Below are 13848 nucleotides of genomic sequence, written 5' to 3' on the forward strand. Positions count from 1 at the left end.
CCAGTATCCTTGCCTGGAAAATCTCATGGATAGAAGAGCCTGATGGGCCGCAGTCCATGCGGTTGCAAAGAGTCGGGCACAACTGGACAACTAACACTTACTTACTTACTTAAGGGTTATACTTAATCAGACAGAGAAAAACTCTGTGTTCCACTAAACTGGAATAATGCATTATGCATATATGCATATCATAACCTTGATTAAACAGCACCCACTCACCTATCCCTCAAGGTCACCAAGAAGTCCCAGACCTCCCTCCTCCTGTTCTTCATTCATGTGGAATCTCGTTCCCCGACCAGGGATCAAACCCAGGCCTCCTACATTGGAAGCATGGACTCTTACCAATGGACTACCAGGGAAATCCCTAACTCTTTGTATCATTCTGAGAGGGGTCCCTAGCATCATCAAAGTAGTCCACCACCTGGTCTGAGAGGATAAGTCCAAGATTTCAAAGACCCCATTGACCTAATATCGGTGAGGTGGCCTTTATTTTTTCTAATAGAGCAGAGACTAGAGGCTGAACCTGTCTCCTTCCCTTCTCTTTCCCCAGCAGAGGTCCGGCCCAGTGGGAGACCCATCAACACTGCCCGGGAGCCTCCACTCACCCAAGCTTCTGGTATGTCTAGAGCTTTGGCTCAAGAAACTGGTGTAGCTTCCTTCATCTAGTTACCCAGGAACATGCACATGAGTTTCTGAGTACTCAGTGGAAAGGCATGGAAGCAGTCTACAGAGCCCAACAGAGTTCCCCATCTACCTCCCAACCCCAGGCGGACCTCAGGAGGAAGTAAGCTTGCGGGAAACAGAAAACGCATCCAGAAGAAAGACCAAAGCCTTCTAGAAACATGTCCAGAGCTTCAAGCTCTGGAGCCACAGACTGCCCCAACCCCTCCTGGCACAGGTCCAGGCAGTGTGTGGCCATACAGACACAGGTCCTGCTGAGGGAGCTTGCTGGAAAGGGTTTTATGTTTTTAAGACAGGTATTGTGTCTTTCCAAGTGTGATGTCCAGAACAGGCTCAGAACTACAGGTGGGGCCTCATGCAAAATTATTCTAGACTTATCATATCCTTTTTTGAACCATTTTCTTTTATTTACCATATTAGTGTGTGTGTTATACAAAAAATGATTAGATTTGGCATCAAGCTCAATTCAAGTTCCGTTTTGGTCACTGACCAGCTGTGTCCTTGGACAAATAACCTTCACCTCTTGAGCTTCAGTTGACCTTTCATTAAAATAGGATTCATGATACTCTCCTTAGAAAATTACTATAAGGATAAATAGCAGTTTTAGTAGCTGTCATTCATTTTATACGTTTATGTTTTCACAATCATTTAACGCCTGATGAGGTAAGTGGGATGGCCCCCATTTACAGAGCTACAAGTGTGGCCTGCACAGGTGAGAAAGTGGAGGCTCTTGCACATGGTCAGACAACCGATAAGGGAGAGGCCAGGGTGGGAGTCCATATCTGCCTGACTGCCTTTGTCCATGTTCCTATCTACAGCTTAATACTAACGCTGGTTTTCTGTCCTCTCTTTTTCCCTTTCTCCATCTTTTCAACCCCTTCCCTCTTGTTTGTTCTCCTTCTCTCTTCTAGTTCATTCACTCCCTCCTCTCTCTCCCTTCCTCTCTTTCTCTCTCTCAAACACACACTTTGACTTTTTCCTTTTTCTCCATCCACTTCCTCTCTCCCTCTCTTTCCCTCCACCCATCCACTCTGAGACACACAGCATCACAAGGAGATCAGAGCACTCCAGCCCCGCCCCACTCCGGCATGTTAGATGCTGGGGAAGACAGTCTAAGGGCGTGAACTGGGGTCAGTCATCAGGGGGCCTCAGTTCTGCCAGCACATGTGAAAGTCCCTCTCATGTCTGTTTCTTAACTCCTGTAGTTCCTGGGGATGTTTTTGCCAAGAATTCCCTATGGAAAGGGGCCTATGAGTACCAGGGGAAGAAGCAGCCAGCCATGCTCAGGGTGACTGGTTTCCAGGCCATCAACAGCAAGGTCAACGCCACCATGATTGACCACAGCGGCGTGGAGCTGCACTTGTCTGGTAAGGTGCAGGCCACCTGCGGGTAACCTGCCAGATGGTGAGGGTGATGGGCACACGCTCAAACGTCACTTCCTCGCGCTGTCCTGCACGGCTCAGATTGGTCTGGTAGGCAGGGAAGAGGAAATGTCCACTCATCTTTGTTTACATGGTAAAAGCACCACCGACTACAGGGACATGGTTAGATGGCAAACATTAGTAAACTGAAAGTAGGGAAAAAAAAAAAAACTCTTACAAATAAAGAAAGATAGACAGATATCCCTAAAAACCGAACCTAAAATAGAGGCAGATAACTCCCAGAAGCCAAAGTACAGTTAACAAATGGAAAAATATTTTTAGCAATAATCGAAAGAAGTGGAAAATGTCACTTTCCGCTTATTCCACTTTGTTTAAGCCATAAATGTTGGTGCTAGTCCAGTGAAGGTAGTACTGGTCAAAGTATGAAGTAGTGTAGTTGAACAAAATAATTTGGCAGTTTGTATCAAGAGCCATGAAAATGAGTGGACCCATCAATTACAGAGCTAAGAATTTTTATCAGAAGAAATAGTTAGAGAGGGAATCAAACATTTGTGAAAAAAGAATGGGCTAATTGTATAACATAACACCTGGGAATAGAAAATTGTCTCAAAAGAAATGGATATATTAATTATAGTATGTCTGCTGGATAAAATATTATGCCAATTTGGGAGAAAGTACACCCACTATAATGCATTTAAAATTTGACTCCAGTTTTTAAAGGGAAAAAAATATATTCGTAAGAAAGAAAATTGAAAGTAATTACACCTATGTGGTTAACAGTGGTTATTTCTCAGAAATGAGACCAGGAATGAATTTTCTTTCTTCATGCATCTCTGCGTTGGCCAAAATTTCCCCAATTTTCAAATTTTATACAATCAGAAAAACTAAATGTCTTGGAAAACAAAAGTTTATTGAATAGATGGGCAGATCGATGGAAGCATGAGTACATGTGGATACACAGCCCAGCATGCGGTCACACTCATTCATGCGTGCACACGCAAACACAACTAGTGTTCACATTCACTCAGTTGCTCTAAAACAGAGTCCTAAACACATCCGCACGCTCTGGTACACGTGCCCTCATGTATTCCCTGCACCCACTGAATTATAAGCACACCATGTGTTAACTGACCCTTACCATATACAAAACCCTATTTCCTTTACTCTCAAGCATGCATGTCTAAACAGGAACACAACCACAGACCAGTAATCCAGTTGTTTATTAGCACACATAGGCACATTCTTGCATATCCTCACATTTCAGCCTACACAAACTTACAGGCCGCACTGCACTTACCTAACTCCAGTTATACATGGATGTTTATAGCAATATCTACACATGAAATCCTGCTCGGGGGCGTCCCGTGGTAAAGAATCCACCTGCCAACACCGGAACACAGCTTTGATCCCTGCTCCAGGAGGATCTCAAACGCCGCAGAGCAGTGAAGCCCGTGTGCCACAACTATTAAGCCTGTGCTCTCGAGCCTGGGAACCACAGCTCCTGAAGCCTGTGCACCAAGAGTGCTCTGCTGCAAGAGAAGCCGCTGCAGTGAGAGGCCCATGCACGGCAACTAGAGAGTGGCCCCCACTCACAGCAGCCAGAGGAAAGCCCCAAAGGCAGCGGAAACCCGACACAGCCAAAAACAAATAAATAAATTAAAAAAAAGTCCTGCTCAGACACTCACACCCACATACCCACAAACTTGCGTTTTGAAAATTTACCGGATCTTTCAAGTGTACCCTCTGAACTTTCTCTTCCCAGGAATTTATAAGAAAGAAGATTTCCATCTCTTCCTTCAAGTTTACCAGATTACAGGGCCTGTGGAGATCTTTGTGAATAAGTTCAAAGATGATCACTGGGCTTTAGATGGACATGTAAGTTCAACAGAACCTCACTCAGGCCTTGACCTCCCTGCCTCCTTGCCCTGTAACTGATTCCCGTGTCCCTGGCCGGAAGGAGGGGGACGAAGTGGGTGGAAACTCTTAGGATCGACGTGGCAACTTGGGAGGAGGGCTTCTATGGGGCCAGGACTGGGACCAAGGGAGTCCCCACCTGCGAGGGAAGCGAAAAAACTAAAAGGGCCAGGAGGCTGAGTCTAGAGGTTGGTGTATCTGAGTGAGATAGATTCTTAAGTATGAGCAGAAAACAGAATTATAACCCACCAGGACCTACTGTCCAGCACAGGGAACTCTGCTCCATGCTCTGTGGCAGCCTGGATGGGAAGGAAGCTTGGGGGAGAATGGATACATGTATATGTATGGCTGAGTCCCTTTCCTGTCCACCTGAAACAATCATAACATTGTTAATCGGCTATGCCCCAATACGAAATAAGAAGTTTAAAAAAAAAAAAAAAAACTGGCCAAAGATGGTAAAGGAAAAGAACAGAAGAAATGGAAGGTTGGCAGCCCAAGAGTAAAGTCAAGCAGGTTGAAGGTCACGAGGTGGTGGTAGGAGCTGGGAGAAGGTGGTGAGTCCCAGGCACACACAGAGCATCTTCCCACACTTAAGGATCTAAACACCCTTGAAGGTGGTTCAGCACCAGGACCTGGGGAAAGGAGGCGGCTCCTCAAATCCCCTTGTGGGAAAGACTTGTTCCTTGCATGGGCCTTCTTCAGGTGGAATCCAGGTCTGTGGGGATACTTCTCTGCCCAGACCTTTCAGTTTCACAGGCAGGGGTGTGGAGCAGTCACTCTGTCAGCTTCCCTGTCTTGGGTTACTGAGCTAGAAGGGGAGGGGCGGGAAGGAGGAGGAGGTCATGAGGCCAGAGAAACAGAGAGCTGAGTCAGGGGGCACCCTCACGGCCAAGACCAGCTGGTAGAGGGCTGAGGGTTGATTGACTTTGCTGATAAACACTAAAGGAGAAGCGAGTGGCTTCTCCTGGAGCTGCCACATGGGGTTAGTTCCTGGGGATTCTCAAGAGTATTCTGTGGATGCCCTTGGGTATCCTTGTCCTGGCTGGCTTTAATAGTAGAAGTCCGAAAAAATAAAAATAAAAATAAAAAAAATAGTAGAAGTCCAGCTGCCATGCCAAGACAAGAGACTCCCCCATACTGAAAGGAGGGCAGCCAGAGGTGAGAGAACAAGGGTCAAACTTGGGAGCTGGAGTGCAGGCCAGGGACTAGGTGTTAGGAGTGCTCTGGAGGGCCGGGAACCGCCAGAGCCACTGCCTGGGATGACAGCCAACCATTGGACCCACTTCTGTGTCACCCAGGCTGTATCTGGGGGGACGGGAGGGGAGGTCAGCCTGGAGCGCAGTGGACAGAGGGCTGCACCTGGGGATGGAGCGGGAGTCAGAAGGGACGCCAGTAGGACAAACATCCTCAGAGTTTGCATGTCTGTGTTCGGGACACAAGCCTCACAGAAGCCAAGTGCAGAGGGAGCCAGAAGCAGTTATGTCCCCAGCTACCTGCCTCCAAAATTAATAGCTTATTGGAATAGGGATGAATACCCCAAAGTATGTTCAGTCTGCAAAGTAAGTTTTCATCATGGTTTGGTTTGTTCTACAGTGTTATAAACTCATTTTTTTTTCTTTGTACAATAAAATAGTTAACACATATCTAGAGCCTATTAAGTGTTCTAAGCATTTTATCTATATTTAGTTCAGTTCAGTTCAGTTGCTCAGTCGTGTCCGACTCTCTGCGACCCCATGAATCGCAGCACGCTAGGCCTCCCTGTCCATGACCAACTCCCAGAGTTCACTCAGACTCATGTCCATGAGTCAGTGATGCCATCCAGCCACTTCATCCTCGGTCGTCCCCTTCTCCTCCTGCCCCCAATCCCTCCCAGCATCAGAGTCTTTTCCAATGAGTCAACTCTTCACATGAGGTGGCCAAAGTACTGGAGTTTCAGCTTTAGCATCATTCCTTCCAAAGAAATCCCAGGGTTGATCTCCTTCAGAATGGACTGGTTGGATCTCCTTGCAGTCCAAGGGACTCTCAAGAGCCTTCTCCAACACCACAGTTCAAAAGTATCAATTCTTCGGCGCTCAGCCTTCTCCACAGTCCAACTCTCACATCCATACATGACCACAGGAAAAACCATAGCCTTGACTAGACGGATCTTTGTTGGCAAAGTAATGTCTCTGCTTTGCAATATGCTATCTAGGTTGGTCATAACTTTTCTTCCAAGGAGTAAGCGTCTTTTAATTTCATGGCTACAGTCACCATCTGCAGTGATTTTGGAGCCCCCAAAAATAAAGTCTGACACTGTTTCCACTGTTTCCCCATCTATTTCCCATGAAGTGATGGGACCAGATGCCATGATCTTAGTTTTCTGAATGTTGAGCTTTAAGCCAGCTTTTTCACTCTCCTCTTTCACTTTCGTCAAAAGGCTTTTTAGCTCCTCTTCACTTTCTGCCATAAGGGTGGTGTCATCTGCATATCTGAGGTTATTGATATTTTCCTGGCAATCTTGATTCCAGCTAGTGCTTCTTCCAGCCCAGCGTTTCTCATGATGTACTCTGCATAGAAGTTAAATAAGCAGGATGACAATATACAGCCTTGACGTACTCCTTTTCCTGTTTGGAACCAGTCTGTTGTCCCATGTCCAGTTCTAACTGTTGCTTCCTGACCTGCATATAGATTTCTCAGGAGGCAGGTCAGGTGGTCTGGTATTCCCATCTCTTTCAGAATTTTCCACAGTTTCTTGTGATCCACACAGTCAAAGGCTTTGGCATAGTCAATAAAGCAGAAATAGATGTTTTTCTGGAACTCTCTTGCTTTTTCGATGATCCAGCAGATGTTGGCAATTGGATGTCTGGTTCCTCTGCCTTTTCTAAAACCAGCTTGAACATCTGAAAGTTCACAGTTCACGTATTGCTGAAGCCTGGCTTGGAGAATTTTGAGCATTACTTTACTAGCATGTGAGATGAGTGCAATTGTGCGGTAGTTTGAACATTCTTTGGCATTGCCTTTCTTTGGGATTGGAATGAAAACTGACCTTTTCCAGTCCTGTGGCCACTGCTGAGTTTCCCAAATTTGCTGGCATATTGAGTGCAGCACTTTCCCAGCTTTATCTATACTGACTCATATCAATCTCGCAGCAACCCTATGACATAGGGACTGTTATTGTTCCCTTTTTAAAATGAGAAACTGAGGCACCAACAGATTCAGCGACTGGACCAGGAGAAGTAAAACTATCTCCCTCCCTCCTACAAGCAGTCGGAGCCCTGCCCCCTCCCCAGCGCCTCGCCCTCGCCTGGGTGTGGGGAGAGAGCCGATGTCCACGGGGGTGACAAGCGGCGGGTGTCGCCAGCCAGCGTGTTTGGCAGTGGGCACCTGTGGGCATAGCTCCTGGCTGGCAAGACCTCTGGCTCCTTCTGGCACACCTCCAGGGTTTGTGTAGGTGGAATGTGAGGAGCCACATGAATGTGCGTATGTGTGTTAATAAACCAGATTACCCTCTCTGTGCCCACCCTCACAGGTCTCCTCAGAGTCCTCTGGAGGCACCTTCGTCTACCAAGGCTCTGTCAAGGGCCAAGGCTTCGGGCAGTTTGGCTTTCAAAGACTTGGTAACTAGCACATGTCCCTGGAGTGTGAGCTCGAGCGTGTGATGGGGAAATGTGTGTGTTGGCGCGGACGGCAGGGGATGGGTGAAGTTTAACAGTCTGGGGTTGGGGGGGAGGCGGTTCTTAGCCTCTCTAGGGTCAGGGATATCTTTGAGATTTTGATAAAAGCTGTGACATACCTCTTCGGAAACAAGCAGAGTACATGATACAGGCAACCACGGCCAAACCGTTTCCTGCTCAGCCCTGGAGTTGAGAGCCCCCAGCTTCAGGGACACTGGGCCTCAGATGTGCCCCTCCTCAACACTACCTGGCCAGCCCTGAAGCATTGCTGAGCCCACCCCGAGCATTATGACCACGTGGGGCTCACAGGGGCATCTCAGCCCTAGAAGGGTGGTTTCCCTGTCCCCATTTTACAGATGAGAATATTGAGCATCAAGGAGGCATCCTTCCCTACTTCCTGCCCAGCATCTTTACCCTGCACCACACGTCATCAGTGTCAAGCATCCTCACCCCTGAGATTGGCCTGGACCCAGAGCCTTGAATGGGGAGAGGGGTCCTGGCTTCTGGGAAGCAGTGCAGGAGGAGACAGGAGGCAGCCCCCAGTGCTTGAGGGTCAGCTCTGTACCCCCTCAGGATGCTGACACTCCAGTCTCCCGGGACCCCCATCTGCCGAGGCAGTGCTGTGTTTTCAGCTCTGATCTTCAGAGAGCTCCTCCTGGTCTTCAGCGGAAACCTGCTTCCCTGTGGCTCCCACTCCACCCCACTCCTCCCCAGAGCTGTTCTCAGCTCTGCCCTCTTAGCTGCAGGAGTGAAAGCTTTCGCCCTTCTATACGGCAGCCTTGTGAAGACTTGAGAGTAGTCCCCTCGTATGCTTGAGTGACCCAGGAGACCGAGTTCTCATTCTGACTGCACCACCGATGAAGCCGGAGAGACCCTGCCCCTCTCCGAGGGAGCCTCAGCCCCCTCATTCGGTGGGGCACTCTCACAGTGGTCTTCCTAGGCCTCCCAGTCAGAGAGGGGGAGCAGGGAGGAGGGGGAGGCCCTGAGCACCCCCTCCCCCGTCTTCCACTCTCCAGAGCAGGCCCACCTTCATCTGCCTTATAGTTTGGCTTCCTCGGAAGGTTTCACGTGATAAAAGGCTTCTAGGGCCAAAAGAAGCTTGAAAACTTCCAAGGGGCTGCGCTCTCTTAAGGCTCTGGGGCACAGTTTCAGATTCTCCAGCAGACTGGCTTCCGCAGGCCTGACAAGCACGTGCGGACTGACCACCCTTCTCCGGGGGATGGCGCAGTTTGGGGGGGAGGCAGCCGGTGGGCCCTGGGCAGCACCCTGAGCCGCACCCCGCTTCCCAGCAGTGGCCACTGTGTCTGTGACCTGAGGTTTCTGCTCTGGGACTTTGCAGACCTCAGGCTGCTGGAGTCAGACCCGGAGTCCATCGGCCGCCACTTCGCTTCCAACAGCAGCTCAGTGGCAGCCGCCATCCTGGTGCCTTTCATTGCCCTCATCATTGCCGGCTTCGTGCTTTATCTCTACAAGCACAGGTACAGGGCAGGGACAAGAGGGCCCCCCAGCGGGTGCCCCGTCCCGCCCCGGACCCTGACCCCCACCCCACCCCAGAGCCTCCCTCTCCCCCTTAGAGGCCTGAGTCTCTCTTAACAGCTTGTTTATGCTCTACCTCACTCCCAGGAGAAGACCCAAAGTTCCGTTCAATGGCTACGCTGGCCACGAGAACACGAACGTTCGGGCCACATTTGAGAACCCGATGTACGACCGCAACATCCAGCCCACAGACATCATGGCCACCGAGGCGGAGTTCACAGTCAGCACGGTGTGTACAGCGGTATAGCCCCCAGGCCTGGCTGCCATCACCGCCGCCACCGAGAGCCCCGCCTCCGGCAGCCGGTGAGCCCCGCACCCCTGTAGACGTGTCCAGCGCGAGGGGGATGGAGTGCCCGCTACTGCCCTGTGCCAGCCACTGAGGCTGGCACCTCCCTACGCCTGGGACAGGGACCCTTGTCACCCCCTTTACAGATGGGAAAACTGAGGCACAGAGAAAGGAATTAACTTGGCCAAGATCACATAGCTAGCAAGAAGTAGGATGGCAGGATCAGAATTTAGTCCCAGGCAGGGGGCTCCAAGACTGTGCTCTTAGCCACTGGGCTCAGCAAAATACCCAAGTAAGTGTATTAGAACTCTCCAGAGAGAGAGAGACATATATATATACAATATATGCATATGTATGTCCATATATATATATATAAAGTCTCAAGATGTGTGTGTGTGTGTGTCTGTGTGTATATATATATATATATATATATATATATATATATATATATATATATAGTGTTTATATTGTATACGTAGATACAGATAAAGAAGGAGAAATTTATTTTCAGGAATTGACTTACAGGATTGTGGGGCCAGCAAGTCTCAAGTCCACATGGCAGGTCGGCAGGCTGGAAACTGCATCAGGGGTTGAAGTTGTGATCTTGAGAAAGGCAGTCTAGAGGCAGAATTCCATCTTCTCAAAGGAGACCACAGTCCTTTCTCTTAAGGCCTTCAGCTAATTGGTGAGGTCCACCTAGATTATGGAGGGTAATCTGTTTTATTCCAAGTCTACTGATTTAAATGTTAACCATATCTAAAAAAAATTCCTTCAGTGCAAAAGCTAGACTGGTGTTTGACCAAGCAGCTGGAACCCAGAGCCTAGGCAGGCTGGCATAGATAATTAACCATCACCTAGAACATCATAGACAGATCAACACCATACTTGGCAATAAGCAAGACAGATGGGCCCCCGTTACATCGACAGAGGGGAAGACACACACGGAGGCTCCTAAGGGTCCACTGGACACTGTTTCACACACACACACACACACACACATACGGACGCCTGACCAGGAGGAGCTGATGAATCTGGAAGGCGTCCTCTTTCCCTGCTCTGTCCCTTCTCACTGATATCCCTTCCTCTGGGGGCTGAGAACCTGCAGGAAGGGCCCCCACGAGGTGGGCTGTGGGGGCCCACATTGCTTTCTGGGCGAGGCAGGGCCCTCTCAGGTGCCTCCACAACCTCAGCACACCCAGCTCTGGAGAGAAGCATCCCAGGGCTCCAGAGAGGTGGGGTTCCAACAGGGCACGGGAATCATCAACCAGAGCCTAGCCCGGGGACAGCTCTCCCTTCCAGGCCCCCGTCAGTGTCAGCATTTGTGATGGGCCATCCCTGGAGGGGGCAGGCGCTGTGGGCAAGGGTGAAACGTGTAGGCTGACAGGAATGGCAGGACTGGAAATGCCAGGGGAGCTAGACTACTGAGAGGGATTGTGAAGTGTCCACCCAGCCCTGACTGCCTCCTCCCTGACGTGTGACGCTTCCTTTCGTCCTCACACCAACTCCCTGAGGATTTTCACCACTTCAGCCAGAGTCCCAGCCCACACACACAGTCAGGGCTGCTGCCCTCAAACCTCCCTGCCTTAAGCTCTCTGCCAGCTGCCCTTGACCCTCCCCGCCCCTCTCTGGGTCCACTTTTTCCCTCTAGATCATTTCTGTTGCTTAAGCCTAAGCTTAAAAGTATAAGTATTAATATAACTTATACATAAAGAAATAAAAATTATTTTCAGAATATATAAGTGAAGTGAAAGTCATTCAGTCATGTCTAACTCTTTGCAAACTTATGGACTATACAGTCCATGGAATTCTCCAGGCCAGAATACGGGAGTGGGTAGCTGTTCCCTTCTCCAGGGGACCTTTCCAACCCAGGGATTAAACCCAGGTCTCCCACATTGCAGGTGGATTCTTTACCAGCTGAGCTTCCAGGGAAGCCCAAGCATACTGGAGTGAGTAGTCTATCCCTTCTCCAGTAGGCCCTCCCAACCCAGGAATCGAACCGGGGTCTCCCGCATTGCAGGCGAATTCTTTACCAGCTGAGCTACCAGGGAATCCTCAGACTATATAAAGGCAACTATTAATACAGATAATTAATTTATTGAGTTTTTCTGCACCAAAACACATATGTAAAGAAGGAAGATAAATTCTTCCAGTGAGATCATTTTAAAACATCCAAATTAGTCCTGAGTTTTCACCTTTCTGCTCCATCTTTACTTTTTCCTGCCTTTTCCCCCACTCATACAAATGTAAAGAAGAAAAAAGCAAAATCCCCTCTGATGACATAAATCAGGCCTTACAGATGTCAACTAAAAGAAAATGCACAGCGTGAGAGTTGTGGGTTAGTTTTATTGGGGGCAAAATGAGGGCTGCAGCCTGGGAGAAAGTACCTCAGATAGCTCTGAGAGCCTGCTCCAAAGAGGTGGGGGGGGAAGGACAGCATACATGTGATCTTGGTGAAGCGGGGATACAAGCCATCAAGCACACGTCTTTCCAGAATGTTTCTACTAGTCTCAGGAAGCTTCTGCTAGTCGCAAGGAGCAAGTGTCACCGTGAAGGACTTCAGTGCTTCTCTAGATATGAGGAGATACAAGGACTGGGCTCATAACATCAGCTTCTGAAAATAGCTATCTGAAGACCTGTCCTGCCAGCTTTCCTCGAGCACAGAGGGCCTCATGTCCGCTCTCCACCCTGAACTCTTTTCTGGGAGTGCTGAAAATCAGCAGCTGCAGCAGCGTGTGATTTCGTCCTTGTAGAGGGAGACGGCAAGTCCCCATGGCGAGTGCCAGTGTGTAGTTGACTCAGGTGATCCGTAGTGACTCTGAACCTTGAGTTGCAGAATTATTAAACAGAAAAGAAAAGAAACAAGAATATCCCAGCAACTATATTAAAAAAAAAAAGTGTTTACAATGAAAAACAAAAAGAAAGGTTATATTCACTGGTAGGGTTGTTGCAATTTGGGCAGGACAGTTTATGCTGATTTTTCCAACATTATAATTAATATCATCCCCTTCTGCTCTTGAAAGTGTCCTAACTTAGGTGGTAAATTACATACTTTCCCTCTTCACTGGGGACTAAAAAGACTATTGGCTTACCTCATTGAGGTTGCAAACTACATGGAAGCCCAGATTCCAAATATCTGTAACATATATTTCACCAAGCACATGAGAAATGATAGTTGGCTTCATTTCTGACCCCTTGACAAAATCCGTGAGACAGAAATACAAGCGTCCCAAGAAAAAACGTTGATGCCTTAGAATAAAAGAGAGAGAGAAAGGAACAAGGATGCCCGGTGACCTGTACACACCCTTGCCCTCGCCTTCTGCTTCACAGCTGGCACTCTGCTGGGTCCCGGGTGCCTGCGTGCATGAGGTTTCGCCTCTGGGTCCTCTGGGGTTGGTGGCTGCAAGCCTAGGCAGCCCTCACGCTGCCCCTCGCTGGCGTCCAGGGCCTCAGGCCACAGCTTTCCCCAAGGCCCCTTCACTCCCTCCTGGCCTACCTAGAGCTGGAGCAGAGAAGGTGCTGCTTGGCTCAGGGAGGCGATTTGCCAAAAACCACTCTGAACAGGCACAGGTACACATACCCATCACCTGAGTGACAAAGTGATAAATTCAAATGATGCCCAACAAGAACGGCTGCAATTAAATAAACCCCACACAGGGAAGTCATTGAGGTCCATAGGTTCAGCAAGTAAGAACAAGAGGGCAGGGCCATGCTATCACTTTCAGGGACCCCTTCTTCTGCTTAAAAAAACATATTAAAAATGATACTTTACTATTATAAAGATGAATATAATCCAGGCTGAATTTATTATTGAGTGAGTGAAGTTGCTCAGTCGTGTCCAACTCTTTGCAATCCCATGGACTGCAGCCTACCAGGCCCCACCATCCATGGAATTTTCCAGGCAAGAGTACTGGAGTGGGTTGCCATTCCCTTCTCCACAGGATCTTCCCAACTCAGGAATCGAACCCAGGTCTCCCGCATTGCAGGCAGACACTTTACCATCTGAACCACCAGGGAAGCCCATAAATTTATTATTACATGGCCATTATTATTATATTTACTTTTTTCCTTCTGATTTTGAAAGAAGTTAAAAACATCTTTCTGGGCCCTAAAAGAGTAGCAGCTCCATAGGCACAGGGCATCCTGTGGCTGACAGGTAAGTCGGCCCTGCCTGGGGAAAATGTGACATTAGGAAGATACACATTTTTCTGTGTACATTTCCTACCTGTATCCCCACCCTCAGTTCAGGAAGATTAAAAATCTTCAGAGGTAAAGATCAAGGCAACTAATTGTTTTCCTTCTTTCCCCTTTATTCCTTCTCTGCTTTGCCTCTCTCCTCCCACCTTTTTTCTGCTCCCATCCCCCACCCATTGCCCCTCTTGTTTTGCAAACTCTGGTG

At 48.7% G+C, this 13848-nt stretch overlaps 1 protein-coding gene across 2 annotated transcripts in view; it reads left to right on the top strand.

Moving 5' to 3' along the window:
* The window catches only part of CSMD2 (CUB and Sushi multiple domains 2), a 678038-nt gene extending 668625 nt beyond the window's left edge, over positions 1-9413 (top strand). For both annotated transcript variants that reach the window (XM_068966215.1, XM_068966217.1), the window contains 6 exons: positions 554-616; positions 1887-2048; positions 3826-3938; positions 7486-7573; positions 8970-9108; positions 9254-9413. In XM_068966215.1, the coding sequence (XP_068822316.1) occupies positions 554-616; positions 1887-2048; positions 3826-3938; positions 7486-7573; positions 8970-9108; positions 9254-9413 (725 nt within the window). The remainder of the gene's footprint in view (positions 1-553; positions 617-1886; positions 2049-3825; positions 3939-7485; positions 7574-8969; positions 9109-9253) is intronic.
* Positions 9414-13848: the final 4435 nt, after the last annotated feature.

This window comes from Capricornis sumatraensis, chromosome 2 (genome assembly GCF_032405125.1).
Source record: "Capricornis sumatraensis isolate serow.1 chromosome 2, serow.2, whole genome shotgun sequence".
NCBI classification, from domain to species: domain Eukaryota; kingdom Metazoa; phylum Chordata; class Mammalia; order Artiodactyla; family Bovidae; genus Capricornis; species Capricornis sumatraensis.